At 54.1% G+C, this 27,088-nt stretch overlaps 1 protein-coding gene across 3 annotated transcripts in view; it reads left to right on the forward strand.

Moving 5' to 3' along the window:
• Positions 1–4,502: 4,502 nt before the first annotated feature.
• The window catches only part of FRMD5 (FERM domain containing 5), an 83,118-nt gene continuing 60,532 nt past the window's right edge, over positions 4,503–27,088 (forward strand). The window contains exon 1 of one of the 3 annotated variants that reach the window (XM_040570068.1): positions 4,503–4,836. In XM_040570068.1, coding sequence (XP_040426002.1) covers positions 4,735–4,836 — 102 coding nt within the window. In that variant the 5' untranslated portion in view covers positions 4,503–4,734. The remainder of the gene's footprint in view (positions 4,837–27,088) is intronic. The other 2 variants (XM_040570071.1, XM_040570070.1) reach the window with 2 other exon arrangements.

Below are 27,088 nucleotides of genomic sequence, written 5' to 3' on the forward strand. Positions count from 1 at the left end.
GCTACAGCCCATTCCCCCCGGGTACTTGCGGGGTGGTTGCTGGGATGGTTCCAGCCCCGTTTTCACTTCTGGCCCTCTTACACCTGAATCTGTCCTCGCTGCCCTGCTCTCCTCTGTCATCCCCTGTTCTTCCCTTTCTCCCACTTTCAGCCTGCTCTTCTCCTCACCTTCCCTTGCCCTCTGTCTTTTCTCCCTGGCTCAGCAGGAAACTCACCCTGCAGGAGCGTGGTGGGAGATGCAGGTCCCTCGTGGCACACGGAGCCCCGCCGAGCGCAGCAGCCCTTCCCCATCAGATGCTGCTGCTAGAAATGGTATCAGGACATACAGACCTAACAAAGGGACCCCACGTCTGCTAGCGGGGTCACGCCAGCACACGACAGGCAGCGATTCAGTGCAATCGGTCACCTACCTGGGGACGATGTATTCCCCGGCCAGCACTTGGGAGAAGGACCAGACTGCCATTGCTGCCCCGTGTATCAAATATAATTCATTCCAAGCTTAATTTACCTTGCCTGTAAGTCACTGTTAGAGCATTTTCTCAGTTGCAGCTCAGGCAGACACTGTATCTTTGCACAAAGACGCATTTTGAGGAGGTTGGGAACAGAGAGCACCCTTTGCCAGCCACCGTCCCCCAGCCCCGGTGCAGGGCTGAGCCCATCCTCATGGGCTGCGTGCGGTCTGGGGGACATCAGATATGCCTGAATGAGTACAGCTTGCTGGCCCAAACCTGCTGGAGGAGGCAGTGTGGTTGCTGGCCCCAATGTTTCCTATGGCTGTTGGTGTTCAGCTGAGGACGGAGACGTGCAGACACGTGCTGAGGGGCTCCTGTGCTCTGCGAAGACCAACCGGCAGCACAACGCTCCCCAGCTGCACCCCTGGCAAAGTGTCCCGGCTGTAGCCAATGTGCAGTCCTAAGGTACTGGCCTGGAGCCAGTGATGGGCCCCTTGTTGGTTACTGCAGTGTTTGTAACTGCTCGTTATTCTAGAAAAATACTGTAAAATAGTACAAGGAATAATCCAGTATTTATTCCAGATTCAGACCAGGTCAATGTAAGGGGACTCAGACATGAGAGTGAGCTGGTTGCAATAGATGCAGGGGAGGGAGCCTCTTTCTGGAAGAGGTTAAGTCTTACCTTCCAAAACTGTTCATCAACAAGAAGTAATTAAAGGATAGCAGAGATTTTAGTCTTCGGTTTCTATCCCTTCTCAGTGTACAGACACTGAGAGCAAGTGTGAGTCGATGCCTGCTTCACGCTGCAGATAGCCTGGGAGAACAGGCCAGGGACTGTGAATTCAGCTGATTTGGAAGTATAATGACAGTGATGACGGTACTGTTGGCTATTTAAATGATGAGCAAACCCTGTGAGCTGGGCCACGTTTTGACGTCTCATCTGGATGGCACTGGGTTCATGTTGGAGCTAAGATAATAAGGACCATTGCTTTTCTGTAATTTCAGATGGGGGTGCCTGCTGAAAAGCAAAGCAAAGCTGACAGCCTCGTTTTTCAGCTCCGGATGAAGAAAATGCAGAAAGTATCTAAACAGAACAGGTTGCAGTTAAACAAGAAATGCCAGCGAAAGCAGAGGTCTGTATTTCGGTCATCCAAAGCCCAAGAAGCAGCTCTTACTGCCAAACTCTGGCGTACCTTAAGACGAGCAGTTGTCGGTGGAGGCTGTGCCAAGCTGGTTGTTTGTTACGGGTGATAAATACGATGTGTGACATTTTCTACTGAAATACCTGAGACAGGCAAAGAGTAAGGCATGGCTTTGAATTTAAGGCAGTTTTGGGGTCTTTGGCCTCGGTAACATTCAACAGTCGGACAGCTGAGCACTTCTGCCCCTGTGGGGAGTTCTGCTCCTGCCCTCCGTGCAGCGAAGGCAGCCACGCTGTCTCCTCCCCTGGGTTTTAAGGCTGAGCTCTCAGTGAAATCTAACTGACCAGAAAACAAATGCATCTCAGATTTTGCTTTAAATATCCATTTGGAAATCTGCCTTTTGGATTTTTGAGCTCAAAAGTGCAAGTCACGGGGAATCCAAGTATGGAGAATTGGTAGGATTTACTGTGTTAATTATTAAAAAGGGGAAAAAATGACATTACTCATCCGAACTGCATTCTTGTCGATCAAAGCTGGGGAACAGAGAACGCTGTTATAAAGGCATCTCCCAGTCTCTGATATGCTCTGCGGAAACCTTTTAGGTAGGTTGAGAGAGAAGAGCAAAGCTCCCCTCAGGTGTCTGACTGTCGCCAGCGCTGCTCCCTGTTCAGAGACGAGTCCGAGGCAGCAGAGGGGGACGAACACGGCCAACAGGCTCCTGCTCGCCCCAGCGATGAGCTCTAAAAAAATACAGTTTCTCTGTCGAAAACTGGAATCTCAGCAAAACTGTTCATTTGGTTGAGGAACAAAGTTAATAGCCGAGCTGTGGCATGGGTGAGAGGCTCCCTGACAAAGCCGTGGCTGCTGTGGCATGAATGCCGCTCTTCATTAAGCCGCTCAACTGGCTCAGAGGCTTCTGTTCTTTATGAAAGCAGCACCTGCTAATGCTGAGGATCCCATTCTTCATTAACAGTTCAGCTGGTTCAGAGGGGGAGCTCTAAGGCAGATGAACAATTTATGCAGAGTGGGATACATGACAAAGTAGCAGCTACTTTAGTGAATACAAGCATCTTTGTAAAAGTGCCCAGATAGTTCAGGAGCAAGTCCCATTCTCTGTGAAAAGCGCCGTTGTTGTTCTGGGCTCTGCATCACGCCTCCCAACAACACGCCGGGTACAGCTCACCTTCCCGGGGGGCTGCAAAGCTCGGGGTCCCGACAGGCAGCCCATGGAGGCCAAGCCTCTGGGTTTGCCTTGAGTTCTTCCAGCAGAATAAATTCCTCTCCACAATGCTGCCCAGTCTGTGTCTTATTGCTGCAGTACAACCACCTGCAACGTCTCGTTCCCACTCTGCCATTCACATTAATTGGACATTTGGAGTAATCGTCTTTAGGATACTAAGGTAACCCAGCCTGGTCCCCTCCATGGTCCCTCCTGGAGCACACAGGGCTGTGTCCAGCCTGGCGGGCAGAGCCGGTGCAGTCGGATGGGCTGGGAGCAGCAAGGCTGGCCTGGAAAGACTTTCCCTGCCACCTGAGTGGGGACAGCTCCCAGCCTGCATGGCCCCAGAGCGCAGGACCCTGCCCTACGCGCCGCAGCGGTGCTGGGTCAGTGGCACCGCTCCTGCAGGGAGGCCAGCAACGTGGCTTTGTGAGCCATCTCTCTGGCTGGGAAGGCAGGGAATGAGCAAAGTGGAACGGAGCTATTGTGGGACAAGGTAGGACAGCTGCATGGTTGGAGCTTAAGGCTGGGGCGCATGAAGAAGGGACAGGAGCTGCACTGCAGCCTGGGAACGCAGCTGGAGGGGAAGAAGCTCTGGGCACAGCTGAGCTGAGTCAGGAAGGCGCAGCTGGATGGGATCTGTGCTGCAGTGGGCCAGACCAGCAGCTTAGCGCAGCCCCATGTCGTGGCCTGTTTGAGGTGGGCATTTGTCAGCTCGTGCAGAGCCAGGTGGTGGTGGGAGTGCTGCTGAACCCTCTGGTGGGAGCCGTGCTCCGTGCAGGGGTGGCCGTGGTGTGAGCGTGATGCCCAGCCGGGGCCAGTGAGGGCCGGACGGGGGAAGATCTGCAGTGCTGCTGGGGGGCTTCATCCCCACTTGCTGCCACCACGAATTTCACTTCTCCAGAGCGGCACCAACCGCACCTGAGTGAGCACCGATCACTTCTGGAGTCCATTTTGCCCAACAGCCACAGATACAAAAGTTTCCATCCAGAGGGAACGAACACCGGGAGAGGACCGTGCGCCCTGGGGACTGTCTCAGCTCGGTCTGCAAAGCGCTCTGCTCAGAGGGCCGGCAGCTGCCCCCCCGTGCAATGCCCCCTCCTTGCCCAAACCTCTCCCCGGCAGCAGAGCAGAGCGCAGGCGGCCCGGCAGTGCCTGGCAGTGCCCTGCAGGCCTGCGGGACCGTGCTTGTTCACCCACCGTCCCCAGGGACGCAGCCTCCTCTCCCCACAGGACGGGGGAGGCCGCCCCCCACCTCGCTCCCCCCCCGGCCGGCCCAGGGCGAGGTGCCCCGGGCTGCGGGGAGCGGGACGGGGGCCGCTGTGCACAAGCGGCGGGGCCGGCGGGAGTGGGGGCTTTTTTTTTGGGGGGGGGAGGCGGGCGGTGAGCGGGGGCTGCCCACCCCCGCAGGGCGCACGGCACAGCCCCAACGCCCCACCGGGCCCCCCGCTGCCCCCGCTACGGGGCCAGGCGCTGCCTCCGTCCCGGTGCCCCCGGGGCGCCCCCCCCCAGCCCGTGCCGTTGCGCCCCCGCGAAGCCCCCACCCGCGCGGGGCTGCCCGGGGGAGGCGGCGGATCCGCGCCGCCCCTGCCGCATTGGTTTGCGGCGGAGCCCGTCACAGCCGCGGCGCCGAGATTGGCCCCCGCAGCCGGCGCCCCCCCGGGCCGGCCTCCACCCCGCCCGCCGTGCGCCGAGCGCCGCGGCCCGGGCACGGGCACCGCGCTCCGCTCCGCACCGCTCCGCACCGCTCCGCCCGCAGCGGAGGCAGGGCCGGGCGGGCCGAACCGAGCCGAGCCGAGCCGAACCGAACCGAACCGAACCGGGCGGGGGGGACCCGCCCGCAGCACCGAGCAGCTCCGCGCCGGCTGCGGGGATGTGAGCGGAGGCTCCGCCGGCAGCGCCGCCGCTCCGCGCCCGGGAAGATGCTGAGCAGGTGGATGAGTGGCAGCAGCAGGAACCTGGACCGCGAGTACAACTGCACCGTGCGGCTGCTGGACGACAGCGAGTACACCTGCACCATCCAGGTCAGCGCAGCCGCCGCGCGGCGCGTCCCGGCCGGGCGCGGGGGGCAGCGGGGGCGCGGGGCCGGGGCAGCCCCGAGCCGGGCGGGCCGGGGGCGCGGTGCCCCCGCCGCCGCACGGAGCCGGCAGACAAAAGGCTCCCGGTCCTGCCCCGCCGCCGCGAACAAAGGCGGAGCGGCGGCGGCCCCGGAGCCGCGCGGAGCCCCCTAGCCTCTCCCCCCATCCCCAGCTCCCGTGGCTCCCGGAGCGGCCGGAGCATCCCATCCCCATCCCCATCCCCGTCCCATCCTGCCCCTTCCCCTCGGGGTAGAGCCCGGTGCCTCGGGGCAGGGAGAGCCGAGCCCGAGCCCCGCCGAGCCGGGGCGGCCCCGCGCGGCCACTCCGGGACCGGGGAAGGCTCGGGGGGGCTCGGCCGTGCCCCGCGGAGCGAGGCGCTGCTCGCCCCCCGCTGCCGGCCGCGTGTCGCGGCGAGCACTCGGGTACGAAGGGAAGCCCGGGGGCGGCTGCCGAGCCGTGCCATGCCGAGCCGTGCCATGCCGAGCCGTGCCGAGCCTGCCCGCCCCGCCGTGCCCCGTTCTGCCTCCCGAGCGGAGCCCCGGGCCGGGCCGGGCTGCGGCAGGGGGCGGCCGGCGGGCGGGGACCCGGAGCGGGGCAGCCCCGGCTGCGGCGCCCTCGCTTTGCGCTTCTGCCGTGGCGGCGGGGGCGGCGAGGAGCCTGCCGGGGGCGGCTGGCACGGCGGAGCCCCTGTGCGCCGGAGCACTCGCGGCTGTTCCCTGCTGGCATCGGCTGGCTCCGCTCCAGTCCGTAGGCAATGGAAAATTCGGGGCAGAGTTTTCTGAGTAAAGGTGACTCAACGCGTAAACAGCGACAGCTCCCACCTGCCGGTTCGGGTTGTGGATCTCCCGAGTTCCCCGCTGTCCTGCAACTCCGAGGAGGAGGGAGCATCTTTTAGTTTGCGGGCAGAAGCGTGCTTTAAAATGCAAAGAATGGTGAGGGAGGAATGCTGCAGGCTATGGGAGGCATGGTCGGCTTTGCTTTAATAGTCTAAAATGGGTAAATACGGTGTTTTGTGCAAAGAGCAGCCGAAGAACACTGAAGCCGCTCGTTCCTCACTCACCTCCCCCACCTAGGTTGTAAAGTGTGACCCCGTAAACAGCTGGGGTGGCAGCCTGCTTGTTTTGCACGAGCAAACTCATTTGTCTCTCAGAGGTTGTTTTTGATACAAATGAAATGGAAAAATGTAGTTTGGAAGAGAAAATGTAGGCAATGCAGTTTAGAAAAATCTGGATTTTCTGTCCTTAATTTCGTTTAACAAGGTGTCTTTATTTTGCGTGCCTTTATTTATTTTTTTTAAGAGGAAATAGTACTTGATCACGTATTTCAGTGGGTTATTTCATGTTTAGCATAGTAAATAGCGAGTCCTTGTGTTTAGTATGGATGACCTAAGGTATACAGAATTAGCTGTATTACCCTCACAATCAAGGTTACCGTAGTTAAATATTTGTTTTCTATTTCTTTCATGCTGTCTTATAAGCAAAGTATTTATAGTCCATGCAAAATTAAAGCATGTATAGTGGGAATGTCTAATGTGAGAAAAACCGTCAATGGAGAGGCAGGGAACAGTGAATGAGTTTTGAAGGTCATTCCCTCACGAGTGCAGATATTTCATGTCTTGCTGAGATCCGTAGTGTTTCCTCATCCAGGCTGTTTCTACGCCCGTTGTTTCTAATTTATACATTTCTATTTTTACTTAAATATGGAGAAACCGTCCAAAGCAAAAGTCATTGTTTTCGACTGCAGTGCTGTTGATCACAGTGCACATCTGGGGAGAGAAGCCGCTCGGTGGAAGTTTGTATCGTGCGTTTGTGCGGCTGTGCCCGTGTGTGTGTGTGTCGCTGGTGCCAGCAGCGCGAGGATGTGCGTGCGCGCTCTGCCCTCCTGAGCCGCGGCCAGCCTGACGTGTTGTCTGGCTTCCACATCGCTGTGAAAGAAAAAACACTCAAGAGGCCGATCTGACTGTAAGAGGTCTTATTTATGTTTCAGATAATAGCACTGGTTAAACCTGTCAACAGAATTAACCTCTGGCTGTGCTTGACAAAAGGCGTGTGAATAGGGTTTCTGTGCTGCTGGATCATAACTTGGAATATTCTCTTTCTAAATAAAGCCTTTTTTATTCGATTATCCAAAGTTTACTTTGGTAATATTCCCTTGTTAAACAAGCAGTTCATCATCTGAGCTCGGACGAGTCCTTCATCTCTCTTGTCCTAATTTTCACTCCCAAACACCCAACTGAGCAGGTGGAGGAGCCTCGAAAGCGCTTCCCGCATCCGTCCCGCTTGGGGTCAGCTCGGTGGCTGTGCTGTTGGTCCACATCTGTTGGAGGCAGAGAGTGTTTGCAGTGAGTCTGGACCTCCATAAATATATGTATATTTATATATATGTATATTTTCCTGTATATTCTAGTAGTCTGCCCCTTCGGGGAGCAGGAGGATGCGGCCCTGGCTGCGCTGTGCTGTGGGGACGGGGCCGTGCCTGCCTGTGAGCAGGGCTGTGCCTCTCAGCCGCTCGCAGGACCTGGGGCTCCCAGCAGCTGTCTGGAAGAAGACAAAGATATCATCCTGTCTGGACTCAGAGAATCTTGTATTTCGGTAATATGACGTGCCCCTGAGGTGCTTTAGAAGCAGTGGAGTTGATGGTCTGTGACATGGGGCTCGCTGAAGGTGGGAATGCCGCGGTGCCCGTCAGCGCTGTCCCTCGGTGTGGAGCTGTTGCAGCTCGTGGTGGGCTGCTGGGGTGTCCCCGCTCCCCGTCCCAGGGCTGCTGGAGGTGGGCAGCCCTTGCTGACGGCTGTTGGCTCAGCTCAGTGGCACGCTCTGGTCCAGCACCGTAGTTACCGTGTGCTCGCCGCGCTGCGTCCCACGGCTTCGTGCGGCTTGCCAGAGCGGGCTGACAACAATCGGAATAAAGCATGCATTGAAGACAGCAAGAAATGCTCTTGTGCTGCGGCTTCTGTGTGACTGAGCTGCTTGTCTGAGGAAATGTTTTAAATTCTTCTCTGTGGTGTCAGTCGTGGTATAAAGGGCTTGAAATAATTAACGATTTGCCATTGCTTGATGCATCAAGTATTTTCCTGAAAAGACACTGGCATTTTGTTTCAAAACTCACTCGTACTATGAGAACGTGGGGAAGTGAGAAAATAGATAAAAAGCGAGGTTTCCTGGGTTCAAAATGCAACAACTTTCTTATGTAAGACTGGAAATAAAAGAAAAAGAGCACTTAGCCACGTGCTTGGACAAAACCCATGTTTTCCACATGAAGCACAAAGTTCATTAGAAGACGTGACAGGGTCGTTAATAACAGGCAGTCAACACGAGAGAAGCCCCAACTTTTTGCAGCGCTGGCTACTGTGAAGGTTATTTGTTCATTATCTTTTTATCTTCCCATAGTTTCCAATTGCCTTTGCTGGGAACTAGGTTAGCGGAGCGCTGCGTGCGCAGCGGGACCTCTTGTCAGAAGCCCGAAGCAGGTGATGCGTTCGGTGTCTGAGGTTTCCTCCTGCTGCCGAGAGCTGTGGAAGCCACGAGGCTTCGTGGTGAGATGCTTGTGTCAGCTCCCAGTGCCTTTCTTCTCGTGCATGGAGACGTTTGCCCCTCCTTGTCCCGAGGCCTGGCTGCGGTACCGGAGCCAGTGCTGCGTGCGGAGCCAGGGTAGGCGGCGGTGCTCCCTGAGCACTGCACGGTCTCGGGGCTGGGGAAAGGCCTCAGGGCACCGTAAGGGCAGTGGTGTTGGGCGAGGAGAAATCCTGGCCCGTGGGAAGTCTCTGGTGAAGTCTCCTGGGCCACAGAGGATGTGGGATTGCACTGCTCCTAGCCCATGGGTGCCAGTGGGGGTGGCAGCCACAGCGCCAGGTTGCTTTTGCCCGTTTGCTGTTGACTCCATCAGAAGTCATGTTTTTATTTATAACGTTGGAAATGTTTTTGTGACAAATCTACCAATCTCACTCAGCTAAATCTCTGCAGAACGGCGTGCTGTCTGCGCAGCACCCTTCGTTCCCTGCTCAAACATTTAAACACATATGGCTCGTGGGCTCCGAAAAAAGGAGGGCTGCCTGAAATGCACAAGTTTGGAGACAAAGTAACAGTCAAAACTGAGAGTTTCTTGCGTTTCATCTCCTTTTTCCTTTAAAATTCATTTCCAATTTTAAATACAAGGGATACAAAAGCCAACTGATGAAAACATCCACTAAACGTCCGCTGGAAAACTAGTGACATATTTGCTCACATTTTAATGGGAGGCAGAAACAGAAGTTGTTATGGAGACCTGTTGAAAATATTTCTAGTGCTGCTATTTCTTCACCAGCTGAAATGTCTGTTTTCTGTTAACTTTTCATACTTGTTCTACAACGTTACCTGCTGTGAAACTGCCAGCTATCCCCCTTGGAGGAGCCAGTTTTCCAAAAAGAATTGCTTTGGTTATCACTTTTCCCATATAAGATCCTGAAGACAAATATATATATATATGTACACACTAGGTGTTACCACTGTAGAAAAATATGTACCTACAGCATCATGAAAGAAGAAATTTTCTGCTTCTGTCATGTAAAAATTAGGTAATACGCAGTAGGAGGCTGCTTTTGAGTTGTCTGGGGAATACTGAAAGTGCCTTGAACAGCCCACTTATTTTTAATTTTTGACTCACTCTTCAGGAGCTCAAAGCGATCGCGTGGACAGGGCTGACGTCTGTGGCCGTGCTCAGGCAGAGCCGCCTCCTCCCATGGAGACCCCCACGTGCCTCGATCGCCCTGCACCGGACCAGGGGCACCGAGAGAAGAAGCTCTGAAGCCACCACTTCGTAGTTTTGAAACAGCAGAGGAAGCGTGGCACTGCTGTCACTGCTTACGAATGGCAGCTCCTTACAGAGGAAGGCTGGGGAACGAGCAGGGATTTGCCACTTGAGAAGTGCTGTGTTTTATTTGCTACCAATTCTGTCAAGAACGGACAATACCTTGTTAATGCAAAGGTCAAAAGTTGGTGCTGTTATAGAAATAACTGAACTGAGCTGTCATCAGCCATTTGGTCGTGGTCAAAAAAAACATTATTGTTGAGTTACAAAAAGCTTTGGAGTTGTTTCTGCAAATAAGAAGGTTTCAGGTCAAATTCTTTTCTTTGAAAATTTTCCAGAGCAAATTATCACAGCAGTATGAAAGCAATTTCATATTGATGATCTGGAGTTGCCTACAAGGCTGATGAATCCACAGCAAGTGTCTGCAGAGACTGAGGCTCTTGCATTGCAAACAAGGCAAGGGGACGTCGTTCCTGGCCGGCAGAGATGCTGTGAACGTGTGGGTGTGCATGGACCTGGGTTTGTCCTGCCGAGGCTGGGGGCTGGTTTGAAAGGAAGGGGCCAAACCCCCTCTTGTGGTGGGATTCTCGTTTATTGGTCTGGTTGTTGTTCTTCATAGCCTCTTAGAAACATCAGAACTCAGGAAAAACACCCTAATTTGTTTTCACTTCAGACACCTCTTGTAGATTTCCCCCTTGTGCTCTCAGCAGCGTTACAGCTGATGTGGCTCTTTGTGACTTTTTTTATGACTACTAAAATCTACGTGGTGCCTTCATCGTCCCAGGAGATCTCTGCTTGTGTCTCTTCATGGCGGCAGAGCTCTGGCTATTGCCTGCATGAGCACAAAGGGGAAAGGCAAAAGCTGGCTTAATTCAGGACAGAAGGGAATTAGTACTTTGAATATTCACTGGAGCTTTCACCTCGGCATGGCAACGTCTTACCCAGCCCTAGATCTTACACAAACCACTGCTAGCTTGTGCAGTCTGGTTTTGTTATATTCCTTATAGAAATGGCTAAACAGCTACAGAGCAAATTGCTGTTGGGAAGAGGACTGAAGCAAAGGTTTCTTTGCTCAGAGCCCCAGGACAAAACAGGACACGTGAAAGAAGTAGGGTGTGTTTTAAATGAGAAAACTTTGCATGTGCAAGTAAGAGCATCAAAATTAGGGTTACATGGTCTGCATTTGTGCAGAAACTCGGGGTCCTTCTGGGAGGGGGATGCAGGCCAGGTTTTCCTCTGGAACTAACCTTCTGCCAGCCCACGGGTGCTCCGCGGCTGCGGGGGCAGCGTGCTGGGGACGTTCCCAGAGGTGTGTGTGCCCAGGTGAGGAAGAGGAAGAGGAGCACGAAGGCAGCGGCTGCAGTGCTGCGAGGCGGGGATGTGCGAGCTCCTTGCTGTCTTGCTGCACAGGTGGGGTAAGGGGCCTGGGCTCCACCATCCCCGCCGAGCCACCTGGTGTGAAACGCTGCCATTTCTAGAAAACATGCAGGCATGAGACGGCTTTATCTGCTTTTAAAAGCTTGTGCTTTTAACAATTAAAAATGAAGTCTCACGAAATACATTATCCGAGAGATGGTTCTTTTCTCATCAGTCCTTGGCATGAGGTGGTGTCGTTCTGTGAAACCAGTGCCAAGGAGCCGTGCCCAGATGGGCAGGCACATGCCTACCTGAGCACCTTTAATGAAAACGTGCTTTTAAGCTTCACACTCAAATCCTGTGTGTCTCTACCTGCTGCCATCACGAGCAGCCTCCTATTAGAACAGGTCTGTCTCTTATTTTTTATTTTTTGGGACATTGGCACAAGGAGTTCTCGCAGTTGAAGGCAGATATTGAATATTCATTATGGTGCTTCCATTCCTGGGCAAGAGCAAATGCCTTCTTCTGCATTCGGCGGCAGCAGCGACTGGGAAGCAGAACAAAGCGGTGCCGGTTTGTGGGCGCACGGAGGTTGTGTGATCTTCCTGTCCTGTGGCCCTGTGGCGCGGTTTTGCGATGATTGGATTTTCCAGTTCTCTGTTGGGTGAGATGCACCAGGCTGTGGCTTTTTCTCAGACGACCTGTGGGATTTGGGGCTGGCTGGGCACTTTTCCTGCATACAGTGCAGGCGTTTTCACGTTAGTTGTATAATTATGGGCAAGGCCAAACTGAGAATCTGCAAAAAATACCTGGTCTTTAGTGTCTGATTCTTCTCTGAAAAGGGAGAATGAAGTTCTGTGAACCACGCTTCAAGCTGGCAGTGGAGAATTGCTCTTTTTTCTAAGCAAAGATAGGATTTTTGTAACTGCCAGTGGAATGAACTCGCGTAGTCCTGGGAACAGCGAGGCTCTTTGTTCCTCCCGCATCATCGTTTTTAAAGACGCAGACCATGCTTTGCCCTTAATTACACTTTGGCAATTACAGTCTGTGTAAATTACCTTCACTGGTATCCATTGCCTTCATTTGCAGAAGTGACTCGGCAGCTGACATTTCGCAAGGAATGTGGTTCATTCTCCATGCACACACAATGCAAGATGCCATTGTGCTTCCTCGCACTTGTTATCCGTAGAGAGGCAGCCGGGATAAAATTCAGTAAAATCTTATTTCACTCAATAAAGTCAGCAGTTGTCTCTCCAGGTACACATCAGGAGTTGTGCTATTGAGCAAGATGGGGCCATTTTTACATAATCAGGCTTTAGAGCAGAGTCGTATTTTAAGCCACGGGATCTTTTTGCTGCCTCAAGGACCAACTTTTTGTATCCTTCGGTGTCTGTCCCAAAACAGAGGGCTCTACTCTACCGAGCCGCTCGGTCCCTTTGGTCCTGGCCAGGGAAGTGGCAATAACGTTGGCGAAGATGGAAACTGCTCTTCTGAGGGTGAGGGAGCAGAGCGAGGAGTCTGTCCATGCACTGTGGGATGCGCGTTAGGCGGTGGGAGCGCGGTGTTTCCGTGTGCCGCTTTGGGGGGGACGGTGTGTGTTGGAGCCTGACCCGGGCAGGAGGAAAAGGAGCAGAAAATGCACTCCAAAGACATGAGAGCCCCACAGGGCCCTGCCAGAGGGGTGAGTGAGCTAAGCCTGCCTTGTAAACAAGGGTGAGGACAGGCCTCTGTAATTTTAACATATTTTCTTTAAATTTCTGAGCTGGGAGCACGGGGTGTCTTTGCTACCTCCCATCACCTCCCTGCACGCCCGGCTGGGTTGCGCTCTCGCTGAGACCATTTTTCTTCCCTGAGAGAGCCGGGTTCTTGCATCGACCGAGCATCTCATTGGAAATTCAAGGTTGGCACATATTGTAATCTCTCATATATGGCAGAAAAGAATTTCATCACCAGGCCCCTGAGAGTAGGGAGGAACCTTAGGATGCCTTGGTGTGCTGAGGGAAGGAGCGTACTGTCGTGGCCGGCACTCGCCAGGTGCCTGTGCCTCAACAGACATAAGAGGCACTTTTATAAATGATAATTAACAAAAGCTTTGTGGCATTGTGTTTTTTGAGTCCAGAGAGAGCTCAGCTACTTAATATTGGATGTCAAAATTTGATCAATGCTGCAGCTGGAAATAGAAAATTTTGGCTGCATAATGTCTGTTACCAAAGACTTTAATTATAGCGGCATATCTGTCATATTGATGAGGGCTTTCTATTTTTCAGAGGGTTTATAACGGGGCTGTTTCAAATCAGATTGGCTTTTAGCTTGGCACATAAGCTGTGGTCCCAAAGGAAATATCCATCTAGCTGCCTATATGAAATTTTTCTTTAATAAAAAATTACGGAAATTGATTAAGCTATTCCGGAGCTAGAGAGAGACTTTAGGAATATATGGATTGGGTAGTTCATAGAGGTACTAACTATACGTTATCTATCTACTTAACTCATAGAATGGACAGTGCATTGGGACTGAAAAAAAAAGGCAGAATCCAATATAGTTATGTTTGAAAAATAGATAATAAACATGCTGAGCAGGTACTTCTCATGAATCGATTTAATTCTCATTAACATTGCACTATAGAGCATGCTGACTAATATTTCTGGCTTGCAAACAACAATGGATTTCCAAAGGAAATGTGTAATGAGAACAGAATGTCTCTGGGACCTGAAATTCGGGAGGTCCTGGGGCTGCTGGAGTGGAGCAGAGAAGCTGCGAGGGCAGCAGAAGGTGCAGTGAGGGCTGGGGCTGGAGCAGGCTGGGCGGGCAGAGGCAGGGCAGTGCCCGTGTTGTGCTGCCCTCCCCAGCCCACCTACCTCCCTCCATACCGGGACAGCTCCGAAAATCTGCATGTCCCTAAGCCCAGTGCCATCCGGGATGGCTGTTCCAAACAAGCCTTTGTCACAGGCTCAGCTCCTGCCGTTTGCAGTGCCCTCAAGCTTCCCCAGAAAGTACCTCCAGAACCGATTTCCTGCCTAAATCATTGCACTCCTGGGCTGTTCCTCAACATTTAGGTTCTTCTCCCGACCCAGAATGGATTTTCCTTTCGGTCTGTTCCAGGTCCCTGTTAGTACCGTGCTTTCCTTTGTCCAGCTGTGTTATCACTTGCACGTTTACAGTTTTGTGCCATTCTTATTTGTGGGTTGGTACCAAACCCCGAGACCTACAGGGGAGAGATTCCCCAGCCTGTCACCGCACCTCGGAAGCAGCTCCCTGAGCCCGCTGCCGGGGCTTTCACTCGTTGTGACTTCTGCTTGCAGGTGACAGATTTCTTCATCTGGGGCTTAAGAATGAAACAGAGGGTCCTTGGGGCAGCTGCCACTTTGAGAGGATTAGCAGTGACTGACAGCCTTCCTTCTGGATTTCCTTGCTTCCCGAGGCTTAAGTTGGAGCTTTCGTGTCGCCTGAGCAGTGCTTTGATTTTATTTGGATGCTGTGTCCCCCAGCCTAGCATCTGGTTTTGTTACAGACATAAATAAGGTGCTAATACAATATTAATCCCAGTGTAGTGTGTCTTAAATAATGGTGACAGTGATCTCTCTCTGCCCTCATGGGATGCCTTCCACCATCTACATTGGCCGCTTGGGCACATCCCACGGAATTAAAAATGCCACCAGCAGGGCCTGGAGCACAGAAGGGAGCTTGGAGGCTTTCCCTAGGAAACCCCAGTGCCAGCGAGCGGAGAGCGTTCCTATTGCTATAGGGCTTTTTAATTAACACGTGGCATTTTGTTATGAGGATGTCAGTGAGCTTAACGCCTGACCCATTTTAAGCTGATTTGGCTTTAAACTTTTCCTGGGGACCCAGTGCTGCCTGGTGCAGTGCTTGGACCTCTGGGCTGGCCAGGCCGGGGCAGTGGGCAGCGGGGACGGTTCGGTGCATGAAGCCTGTGCTGCTTTTGCAGGGCAGCGAGGCAGGGGAAGGCAGAGCAGCACAGCTCGTTGTGTGTCCCAGCGCAGGACGTGTCCTGACCATTTGTCACACTGGGTGAGGAGGCTGCGCCCCTGGCTCCCCAGCGAGGGGCAGCTCCAGCAGCCCGGTGCTCCCAGCTCCTCCTCCGCAGGTAACCCGGGACAGTGCCACCACCAGAAACGCCGTTCTGTGCCCGAAGGCTGAGTGTGATGTTTCTGAGGATGAGATGATCCCTTCTGGGGCTGAATTGAGGCCAGAAGTGCAAAACCCCGCCGTGCCGAGTGGGTGCCCCACGTGGGATGGCTGCAGAGGGGGCAGCGGTGCTGAAGCCCCATTGGCATCGGTGACAGCGCGGGGACGGCTGGGGCCTGGGGCAGGGTTTGCCCCCAGGAGCCTCACTGCAGGAGCGCTCATCAAGGCAATCCTGCAACTCCATTACGTTACCGCATCGCTGGGCAAAGAGGGAGCAGGCGAGGGCTTTGCCACAGGAGTGCATTAGTAACTGATAGCGTAAGCAATTAAACCTTGCTCGCTCAAGACAGAATTCCCAAATCCCTCTGGCTCTGTGTTCGCCCCCCAGCAGCGAGCAGGCAAAGGACGTGTTCTCGGAGCCTAACGCGTGTGCTGCGAGCTCTCAGTGAGCCCTTGCAGCTGGAGCAGTGGTGCTGGGGCTGGAGGAGCCCAGCTGGGGAGGCTCTGGCCGTGGGGTGGCGGCTCAAGGAGGAGCAAGAAGGTGGCCCTGGTCTTCTGCAGCCCTCTGGTGCCCCCTGCGAGGGTGTTGCCAGTGGGTTACATGGTTTCGGGGGACCCAGCCAGGTTTTGGGTGTCTCACGCTGCCTGGATGTGGGAGGACACCAGCTGCACTCTGCCAGGCCACCACCTTCCCTCCATGGCTTCTGTCTGTTACAGCTCATTGAGCTCTCCTTGACTTGAATTTGGATTCCCCAGGGTGGATGCAAATGTTGTACCCCAAGTCCAGAGCTGGGCCGCTCCTCCCAGCACTCAGGTGCCATGACCCCGAGCTTCCCCGAGTGCCACGGTGCTGGTGTTCCCTCGCTGAGCCACCGCCAGTGCTAGGTGTCAGCTGAAATCACAGGCTCGTCTTTTAAGCAGTCCTGTCAACACAAGACTTCCCTTCCCTCTTTGTTGTGTGCTTGTTCTTCCCATACGGGGAGCAGTGCATCCTGAGGCACGGCCTCGGGCTGGGCAGCAGTGGTGCCACGGCGCCTGCTGAGCAGTGAGAGCAGCCGGGGAGCGGAGCCTGCTGCCGTCCTGCGCTCCGTGGGGTTTCCAGAAGAAGGGAAAAAACAAAAAGCAGCCCGCGATGGCTTCCAAGTTGGCTGCTGCATGGGGCTGGGGAGACCGTAAATCAGCCCGAAGGCTGTGACTGCGCGCTGACCCCACAGACACTGCCCGATTGTTGGTGTGGTTTTGTTCCACGGGTTTCTAAGGAGAGGGAGAAAAAGTCGGCGGCGCGGTGCTGCTGGGGGCCGGGGGCTGCCATGGGAACAGGGCAACGCGGCCGGTGGGGCACAGGCACAGCCTGGGAGATGCCCTCGGCCCTGCTGCTGCTGGTGGGGACGTGGTGCTGGGGGCTCACCCGAGGGGCGCCCACGGCCCCCCCGTGGATGGGATCTTGTCCCTCCGCTTTGATCCTTATTTATTTCCTCTGTACCACCTGCGATTGCATCCGGGTGGGACACGGAGGTGCTGAGCCCCAGTGTGAGTGTGGGAACGTCCCTGCTTCTGGGCAGTTTCGCAGGGGCCGGTCAGGAGCTGTGATCCTGCTGCTGCTGGCGATGGTGCCAACGGGGGGAGCGAAGCGCTGGAGGGGCACACACGCTTCCATGAATCTTCTTGAAAGGGTTGCTTGGGTTTAAAGCACCATTTAGGCAAGTAAGTTGCACTGAAATAGCGTTTCTTTAATTAATGCAGTCAGATTAACCAGTATGGCAGATAAACCTCTCCTTAAATTAGATGTTACTTGAAACTTTATTGTCCTGGCATAGTTAGGTTTTTAAAACACTTCCATCAGCACAGCAGCAGCAATTCTGCTCCGACAGTGAGCGTGGGGGAAGGCGGCGGTGCCTGCGCGGGTGCTGTGCCCCTGGGCAGAGCCTGGCAGGGAGGTGAGCGGGACCCCCGGGTGGCAGGGAGGGGAGCAGGACCCCCAGGTGGCAGGGCAGGGCGCAGGCGCCCACCCGCAGCATCCAGTGCAGGGCACCCGAAGAAGTGCAGCTGCTGAGCAGCGTCTGTAGGGCATGCGGGGAAGGAGCCGGCTTGCGCTGTAACAACAAGCGAAGCAGGTAAAAATAAACATGCAAAGTCAATATATCAGCTCCTTCGCACTTTTGGAGGAACTACACACACGGCCGGTAACTGCCGTGGTGCTGAGCACATCCCCATCGTGGTGCCTGCTTTGTGCTGCGAGCTGGCGGTGGGGACAGAGGCATGCGGCAGGAGGATGCACCAAATGGCGTCTGGGCGCTGCAGCGTGTGGTTTTCCTTTAGGTCCTGTGGATCCTGTGCTGAATTACGGCTACCTGCCAGTTACCGTTGGACATTTTTATGAACTTTTTTCACGCCTGCCTTGCTGACATGGTCTCCTGCTCCACGCTGCATGGTGGGCTTCTGGAGCGACTGCACGCAGCTGTCGGTGGTGCTTCCTCCTTCTCTTTGTGCTGGTATAACAGTATCCACACGTAGACATTTATTGTGCTACAATGCTAACAAACAAAATGCGTATCTGAAGGATTCTATTGAATCCTTTGAATTATACAGAGAAAGGGAAGTTCATGATTGCAGTCGTATATCTGGGGGCTGAATAGGACCAGAGGTGTTTGTGATGCTCCCCTTTCTGCAGTGCTGTGCCTTACTGAGCACCTCGCTGCTGGCTCCCTGTGTTCCTGAGCAGGTATCTTGCTGCCAGCTAGAGCAAGGTTACTCCTAGCCTGGAGGCAGGCACCGAGATGCTTTTTTCTGGGTATGTAGATACAGTGAAGCTGCCATATGTTGTGGGGAGGCAGTTGCGCACGCATTATATAAGTCCTGGTGATTTAAAAGGCTGTCTCATTTCTGTTCACGGTTTTCCAAATGCTGGCTGGTGGCATTCTCAGTGTAGTTGGCTGCTTTACATACCTGTGGCTACAATCTTTATATTTTTGGCATACGATGATGATTGTAAAGGATCTGCTTCTTTTGCCAGCCTCTCACACACTCAACACACACACACACAGCTCGGCAGGCTGGGCTAGGACGTGGCGTACTGCGTGGCATGGGCTGCTTTGGCAAAACCTGGGGTTCCTCTGATCATACCTGGATAAAAGTTGCAGGGCAGGGGTGGGTGGAGGTTTGCTCCTCCGCCTGGCACCAGGCTGGGACACACAGAGCCAATGCCCCGTGCTTGCTATAGGGCAAGATTTTTGCATCCTGCTCTTGCTGGATGCTCGAGTGTGCCAGATCCAAAGGGATGGATTTCTCTTTGGCCCTGGCCAGAGCTGACCCAAAGTGCTCTCAGTGACGGTAACAGCTTGTCTGCAAATAATAGGATTATTTAAGATCTGTGACAGCTTCCTGGGCAAAATTGTGCTGGTGCATCATGTACTGTGTGCGTGGAGTGCTGGCGTGTTGATATTGCTGAGAGCTGTGCGCTTTCCTTTCCCGATGTTTTCTCACTGGCTGGGCAGAGGAAACACGGTGCCATTTTGCTGTTGCAGTCTTCCAAGTGAGCAAGCTGGCATGAATTAAAACACTTGATACAGAGCAAGCATGAAGAGGATGAGTGCTTACGGCATGCTCTCTTTTAGGTGTGTTTGGGAAAATAAAATCGTCTGATAAACTACAGAAGCCAGAAGAGGCTATTTTGAAGGGACTTGGTTCTTCTGTGAGTGCTACAATTATTCTGGCATTTGTTTAGAGTGTCAGTTAGACACAGTGATTGCACCAAGGTGGAAATACGGCGCTTTTGCCTGGACTGTAGAGGGATGGGCTGCGAGGGCCGGTGGAGCTTGGTACAGGTTAACAACAGAGTCACTCCAGCCCTTAAAACATTTACCGTGTTGTAATCCATACACGTTCTAAGCATATTGGACAGCGTCCTGCACTGCGTTTGTATCTCTTGTTGCTCATGGAGAGGCTCCAGAGAGCATCGCTGCACGGATGGCAGGAGGTGGCTTCAGGCAGCCTCGTGCTGTTTGTCTCTGCAGCGGGGTTTAGGAAGAACTCAGCCTGCTCCTGGGGGGCTCTCGGCGGTGTGAGGAGGGGCTGCGCCGCACCCCAGCATCTCCTGGCCACGCACGGGGCTCTGCACAGAGCCACACAGGAGGCAGGGTTGGTCCCACAGGATAGGTGACACTGGGGGCTGGGACAGCGCACGGGGCACATGGGGCTCCACGCCAGCCTGGAAGGGAGCTGTGAAACACGGACACCCCAGGACCATGGCCTGCCCTGGGGACCAAAGTCTGCCTCTGCCCCTGCACGAGGTCTGCTGGTGGTGCCCTGCCTGCGGAAGGGACAGGAGCTTGCTTGCCAGCCAAAAGGAAGCCAGTTTCAATAAGCCGGTTGCCTCGTTGCTGGAGGGATAATTCTTGTCAATCTGCCACTTTTTACTCTGGTGTGCTAAAAATAGTGCATTATTTCCAGGCAGTAATTGCACATCCTGTAGTCATAATGAGCTCTTAGGGTAATTACCTTTTGGTGAGAAAGAGCTGAAGATAGGGTGTGTTTGGCTGGAGAAGAGAGGGTTTGCAAGAAGCCCATCCAGTCCTGTGCTTGCGTTAGGGGCAGGCACCCCGTGGCGGGGACGGAGCGTGTGCTGGCAGGGCAGCAGCGGCACACACGGCACGAGGACCCTTCCCTGGTGCACCCCGGTGCTGGGAGGCGATGGCCCCATTGCCCATCAGCAAAGTGCACTGCTTTTAAGGGAGATCCTGGGATACACAGTGCCAAGGTGGCTGTGTGTGGGGATAAATAAAAGGCAAACGTCATCGGGAACAAGGTGCGCTGCCAAGGTGATGGGAATCTGCTGTCTGCATGGACACCTGCAGCTTCCCATCTGTAAAAGATAGCCCAATGTGTTTAACGTCTTCCAGCCGGTGTTTGGAAGTGCTTTTCCAAAGCTTGGGGTTGCCTTAATGGGACTTAGGATGCAAATTGAAAAAGGAGGACGTGCCACGCGCTCTACCAATCTTTTCCCTACAAGAGGTGACCCTAAAAGCCACCACTTCGTGTGCCTTTCGAGGCCCCCTCCCGCCCCCGGGCAGCTCTCGGTGCCGTTGCATCCTGCAGCCCCACACAGAGGGGACCCGATGCCGCCTGCTCCCCTCCCACCCAGCAGGTTGCTATCGCTGGGTCAATAATCATCTCTTGTAGTACTGTTTTGCCTCCCAGCTTTATAAATCAATTTACCGTGTTGTAGAGTATCTCGTGCTTGCACGGAATAGGTAAATTACATCTACCGCTGTTACATCTTTGTAACTAATTTGATAGCATATTAAGAATGTAAACCATTTAGAATGCTTTTGTCTGAATCAATTTTCCTTTTGTAAGTCAGAGGTGCCGATCTCACAATGCAATGCGTTTTCCAATCCTGTGTAATCCTGTGGCTTTTCTTTATCTCATTCTCCAACGTATTTCCACAATTACAGCTAGATTTATATATCTGCAGTTCCTCTCAGGCACCGTGATGCTGGCCCATAACCTCCCCAGCAGCCAGGTTCCTGCAGCCACCCCGGGCGCCGGAGTCGTTGCTACAAGGGGAAAAGCTTGTAATGCCGTAACTCATGCTTTATGGGGACAGTATTTCCTCATCTTTCCGTTTTTTTCCGAATGTGGCTATAGCCTGTAAAGTGCTTATATAAAGCCGCCCCCCTCCCCGCTGCCGTTAGCAAGTTCAATGGCTGCAGGTTGGAGTTCTCCCTCAGACATCAGAGTCTGGTGGGGGGGCGCTTTGGACAGGAGCTGCCTCTGCACGGCACCGCGTGCGCTCATGCATCTGCCCTGGGCTGCTGTGAGCAACGTGATCTTTGAAGTCCTGGACTGTCAGCGTTGTGCATTATTTTGCAGAACCTTCTTTAAAAATGGAAAAAAAAAAAGAAATTAGAAATCGGGCTTCACAGCCCTGTCGTGACCATTGTTCTTCAGGACGAAGCTGTCAGAGGAAATCGCACGGGTCTGGTTGACGTGCCGGCTCTGGCTGCGGCGCTCTGAGGACAAAAGCCTGCTGCTTATGTAATCCCCGCAGAGGGGAAGAGCATCCGCGCCCTCGTCCCAGGCCTCCGAAGGAGCCCTGGCCGCAGCCAGCAGAGTGACGGGCGGCGTGAGGCAGACTGACAGCCGGAGCTGAGGCGCACAAAAGCAATGACGCACCGCGCTTAACGGGCTCCTCCTGGCAGGTCGCCGGGAAGGCTGGATGTGTTTGCCCAACTTTATCTGCTGATGCCAACAGGCTCCCCCTGCCTGCCGTGTCAGCGTGTCCCCGTGCCCCGCGGGCTGGTGGGGACAGGTCGGGGCCTGGAGCCGAGGCAGCAGCAAGAGGCAGATGGACATTTGTGGACGGGGCACTGGTCCGAGCCCACGGCGGCCCCGCGGGTGGGTGTGATGCACGGGGCGTGCATCGGATTGCAGCACCTTGGGGAGGGGATGGAGGCTGCGGCACCCTCCTGCAGGCAGAGCCACCTGCAACGCCAGCATCAGCGTGGTAATAACACCGGTGGCCTTATGTTGCTCACAAATAACAGCTCCGTGTGTTATCGACGTGAGCGAGGCATCGTGTTAGCAGTGATCATGGTCCTAGCAGTCAAAGGGAAGTGGCAATGGCACGTGCTTGTTTCAGGCTGCATGCGTGCAGGCCAAGGCATGAAATGTTTATCTTTTAGCTGGTTAATGCTGCGTTTCAGCACCGTGGCTGATGCAGGACATTCACAGTAATTAATACTAATGGGCACGTCCATTGGAGCATGCGGTGGGAGGCTCTGCATCCTTGCACTGCTCTCTTCATCTCTCGCTGCTTGATTTTAGACCAGACACCCAGTGCCATCCACCCCTCCCTCTGTTCTGGGAAGGGTGCGGAGCTGGGGCTGATGGCAGTGCCCACGGCAGGTCCCTGCTGGTGGCAGAGCCCGGTGGGCTGGGGGCAGAGCCTTCCTCTGCCTGACCACCCCTGCACCCCCAGCCCTTCCCGTGGGTGCTGGGTGAGAGCCGGTGCTGTCCCCGGGCAGGCAGGACCTGCTCCGGAGACCGGGGAACTGCAGCCAGGGGCTGCTCTACAAAACCTATTTTTTTCCCCTCCATACCTTATCTAAAATGTCTTTCTGCTGGTTTGCTGCCCCTCCAGGCTGGGTTTGCTCGATACCAGGCCCTGGGTATTTTGCTCTGAGTATTTTGCATTCTGAGCATTGCTGGTGCAGGGCTGGCACCCGGAGCTGGCCTACCCCCGGCTGACAGCCTCGCTGTGCCCTGAGCCCCAGCCTCGCCCCCACCTCTGCACCACCTCCTCCACAGGGCAGGCGGCGATGGTCCGCGAGCACAGCGCCGCGACCCTGCTCAGACACGCGCGGGGTCAGCCCGTGGTGCTGCGACATCCCGCTTATATGGTGTTTGCAAAACCAAGCTGCATGTGGCAAAGCAACCGAGAATGGGTAAGAACGACGGGTTTCATTACCTTATTTCTGAGCTTTTGTTGTCATTGTGTAATGAAATGCTCGAGCTGCTGCCTGGGTGGAACAAACCATCCTGTCTAGGAATAAGCAAAGTCGCTGAGTGTCTGGCAAGTCCATGGCAGCCCATTTTTTTGAGAGCAATGTTATGTAGGGTGGGCTGCTGTGCTTCTGAGTGCTTGCCGTCAGCGTGCGATTGGCATGCACAGGAGGTGGATGTTTTCATCCAAGCTTTGAGGGCCAATTTGAGGGCTTTTAGTGCTGGCTGGGTAGCCTGCTGGCAGGAAGACATCCTTTGGCAATCACTTACCAACGGGTTTTGATTCAGGGTGTATTGGGAGAAGATGGCCTGAAAGGCTGAGAATGTTTATTTTCATTACAAAGATGCTCGCTCTTCTTCTGCGCCCCATGAGCAGCCTCTCTTTGAAGCCGTGCTGCCTCCAGGCTGCTCCTGGCTCTGGTGCTCCTCTCCCCTAAATGTCCCAAGGATCCAAGGGCAATGCCAGCCTCCATGGCAATGCCTGCCTCTGTGGCAATGCCAGCCTCCATGGCGATGCCTGCCTCCCTGCCAGCACCGTCTGGCTGCTCCCAGTCTGCGCCTTGCCCTGGGCTAAACTGGGAGCACTGGGAGGGGAAGGAGACTGCTTCTGCTTCCTTGGTGAGTTCTCCTGGTCCCCACCACCCTTTGTTTGTATTTACAGTCTCTGCGAAGGAAGTGTTTCTGCCAATGATTGACTAAGCAAACGTGCCTCTGGGCATGCTGAAATATTCCTGCTTTGCACCCTTTTAAAATCTGGGTGTTTCTGAAGACAGTTTAGATATGTGCATCTTCACAGAGGCTTTAAATTAAATCTCAGACAGCCCAGAGCCTCTGTTTCTTTTCCTAAACTCCAGCAACTTTGTCTGAGCGATAGATAGCGAGTGGATCTTGGAGATAGTGAACGGCTTGGAAATGTGTTTCTGTATCAGGCCTGATATGAAGGCTTGCTTGCAGGGAAAGGCACTGCCCTGATTCCAAGGGGAATTCACAAATCTTAAAACGCCGAGCAATGCTTGTGCTTGAGTCTCTCTCTCTCCTCTGCATATTTTTGATGTGCAATCAACACTGACCATCCAGCCTTCTTAATTTTTCAGGAGCTGAGAATGACAGGGTTGTACTCCTCGATCTATTTACCCATCTATTTCTGCAGAGTAAGGACCTAATTGAGCGAATAATGTACGAGCTAACAGCGCTGAAAAGCAATGGCACAGCACTTTATATTTTAGGGAAAGCTTTTTATTCTGAGCCATTTGCAGTGTGCCTGCTCAGGGCGTTCAGCGGCTGACTGATGGCCCCGGTCGGAGTGTGGGTCGTGCATCCTGCCCCCCGATGGTCCCGGGGGTCCCCGGCAGGGGGATGCCTGCCTCACGCAGCTGCGTACCGTGGGGACGGGGCCCTGCAGGGAGCAGGATTTGGCCACGGTGAGTGCCCGTCCTCCAGGACCCCGGCACGTCTGTGCCATCCCTGCTGCGGGCATCCCTGCAGCTCCTGGGGGAGACCTCGTGCTGGGGACCTGGCACTCGCGGGGCCTGGCAGCATCCCGAGGAGCAGCACCGGCCCCCAGGAGCAGGTGAAGGACGGTCCTGGGCAGGGTGCTGGAAATGTGTTCTGCTGAGCCCAGAGAGAGAGAGGCTCCTTCTGGAACCCAGTTTGGTTTGCGCTCTGCAAACACAGCGCTTGTAGCTGGAAAAATGAAATCTCAGAGCAGAAAAAGCCCCTGTGTAGCTCAGTGAAATACGACTGCGTTGTCTAATCAGGCAAGTGACTGACACAATTTGAAAAGTCCTTGAGGGTGTTTTAAAGGTCAGTAACATGAAATACGGAACCAGCCCAGCGTGAGTCACGCATGCTAAGCTGGCCTTTGGTGAAGACACAAGACGGTCCCCTCAATTTTTGTTTTACCTTTCCTGCTTTTGCATAGAAAGCAACATCTGAGAACGGATCCGTATCTTCAAGGTGTAATTGAAGTGGTCTCAACTGCCATGAGGTGACAGGGAAAATCCGTGCGGAAGAGATTTTTAATAAGGCCTGGGGAACAAGCACAGGCGTTCTGAAAAACAGACTACACTCTTTAGTAGTTCTTTGATCACTGAAGAGAGGCTGGCAGTTCAGGAGGCACGGGGAGGGCAGCACTTCGCACTTAGGCCTTGGACTAGAGGTAGCATGGCTCTGCGGCAGCTCCCCTCTGCACAGACACGAGGGGTGGGGATCCTGCAGTGCTGCACGCCTGAAGGCAGCACCCACCTGCAAGGCCAAGATTTACAAATACTCCGTGGTAAAGCAGCATTTATGGCTTTCACAGGAGCAGGCATGAACAGTGGCTGAGCTGGGTCTGCCCTGTAAGTAATAAGGTGTGCGTAGATCACTTTTATGGGCAGCAGTTTCTCCACTGCATATATAATACAGAAATCATTTCTGTCTCTTCCTCTGCCACCAACATGTGTTTTGTGTTTGTCTGCGCAGAGACACGTCGGTATTTATGCAGTTGTGTTGCAAGAAAGCACCGCTTGTCTCGGGCAGCAGCCAGGGTGCCAGTGCTGTCTGCATGCTTTACTGTGCTGTCTTTTCTCCTGTTAATGGATTAGAGATTCATGTGGCCTTGTGACTCTAATTCTTATCTCCTTTCTCCAGTGTAACTTGGTCTGAGTTTGTGGGATGGCTCCACCAAGTATTTCCATGAGCAGCGTCCCTGCGTGTGCGGGGACTGCGTGGGGACATGCTGTCCCCTGTCCCCGCTGGCAGCAGTGAAGGAGCCCTCTCCTCTCTGACTCCCCTTCCCCAGCTCTTTAAGCCCAAATTCCTCTGTAGTGCCTCAGTAGGTAGGAAACACAGCCATGCTGCAGTGCAACTTATTCAGCACACGACCAGACAGAATAGCGCTTGGTTGCATTTTTTTTTACTTCTGCTGTCAGCAAGAGCATCTCATTTTGCAGAACTGCACCTCCCAGGAATTTTCTAATTTGGGAGTTTCTAAAAAAATTGAGGTGTTCTGCGTGGTTTGCATCTCAGCTGCGTGACCAGTGCTGGCGATGCTGAACGGTGCAGGCTGGGGCAGGGTTACTCCTGGCCCCCAGGCTGGAGGAGGGAAGGTGCCACTGCGGGGCCGTGGGTGGGGGTCCCCTGTCCTCCACGGGTCAGGGATTCCCTTCGGCTGGGACAGACAGCCAAGATCAGCGAGATCGAGAGCAAGATCCTCCCTCTGCCTCCCCTCCGTGCGTGCGTATGGGCTGCCCGCTGTTCTAAGGCTCTTGGGGGGTTCTTACATTGCACATAAACCATCAAACAGAAAATGTAATTAGATTTTTTACTCTTGATCAGATTAGTGTAACTTGCATCAATTTCTCTAGCCTGTGTGAGCATTTCCTAGGTGTACTCTTATTTTTCTTACTACAGGTTTCACAAAACGTTGCTTTCCTTCGTCAGAGACACTTTCTAATCATATGTGAAAACGTGGTCTGATGTGAGTAAGTGGAACAGACAGCCAGAACCTTTTTTACATTAAACCTGAGTAGCAGAGTCTTGTGCACACGCTGTGCTGGATGAGTGCTAGCTGTAGACATGATACCTCTGGCTCTACGTGCTCTCGGGATGCGCGGATCCACATCTGAAACATCACAGCTCGCTTGCTTCTTGAAAATTATGAGGCTCAACTATTCAGAGAGAGTCCCTAGTTCTCCTTTGGAGTGACCATAAAAAATGCATCCTTTTGCCCAGCACGGGTTTCTTCTCCAGTCAGGTTACCCTTTGTTTTCAGTGCAGCTCATTCGGGCAGGTTTTCCTAAGGGCACGTTCAAGGCTGGCATGCCCAGCAGCTGTCCCGTCACAGTCCTGACACATCCCGAGGGTCCCCGGGGGCTGCAGCCAGTCTTTGCTGAGTAGGAAGCGTGGAACAGGATAGCTGAGACATTGTTTTCTGTTGGACTGATGATGAAGAAAGTGCTTTGTGTGCTCTCTGCCCTGTCTTCACGTCTTTGCATTGCCTGTGGCAGCCCCTTTCCGTCCCAGCCCCGAAACACCCCGCCAGCACCGGCGGTTCTGCAGTTCTGCGGGGTGCAAGAACAGAAGTCAGAGCAAACTCTTAGCTCAGACAGGGTGTAAAGCTCTGGGAGGGAGGTGGCAGAAAGCAGCCCCTGAGGTGGGGCTTGGGGTGCTGTTGGGGGCAGGTGTGAGGGCAAAAAGAGTGAAGTGGGAGTGAAACAGAGGTGTTTTTGTGCCATGTCCTCGTTCTGCAGGTGAGGAGTCGCTGCAGAGGAGGAGGAAGCAGGTCGCAGTCTGTGTGTGCAAGCGGGTTGGAGGGAGAAATTGCGTGCTGGAGGTGCAGCGAGGGAGAGTTGTGTTAGAGACATGGAGAAAGTGAACGCTGGGGGGTGCCAGGAAGGGTGCCTGGTACTGGGGGGCTCTGGTGGGG

The sequence above is a fragment of the Cygnus olor genome, chromosome 11, assembly GCF_009769625.2.
Source record: "Cygnus olor isolate bCygOlo1 chromosome 11, bCygOlo1.pri.v2, whole genome shotgun sequence".
NCBI lineage: Eukaryota > Metazoa > Chordata > Aves > Anseriformes > Anatidae > Cygnus > Cygnus olor.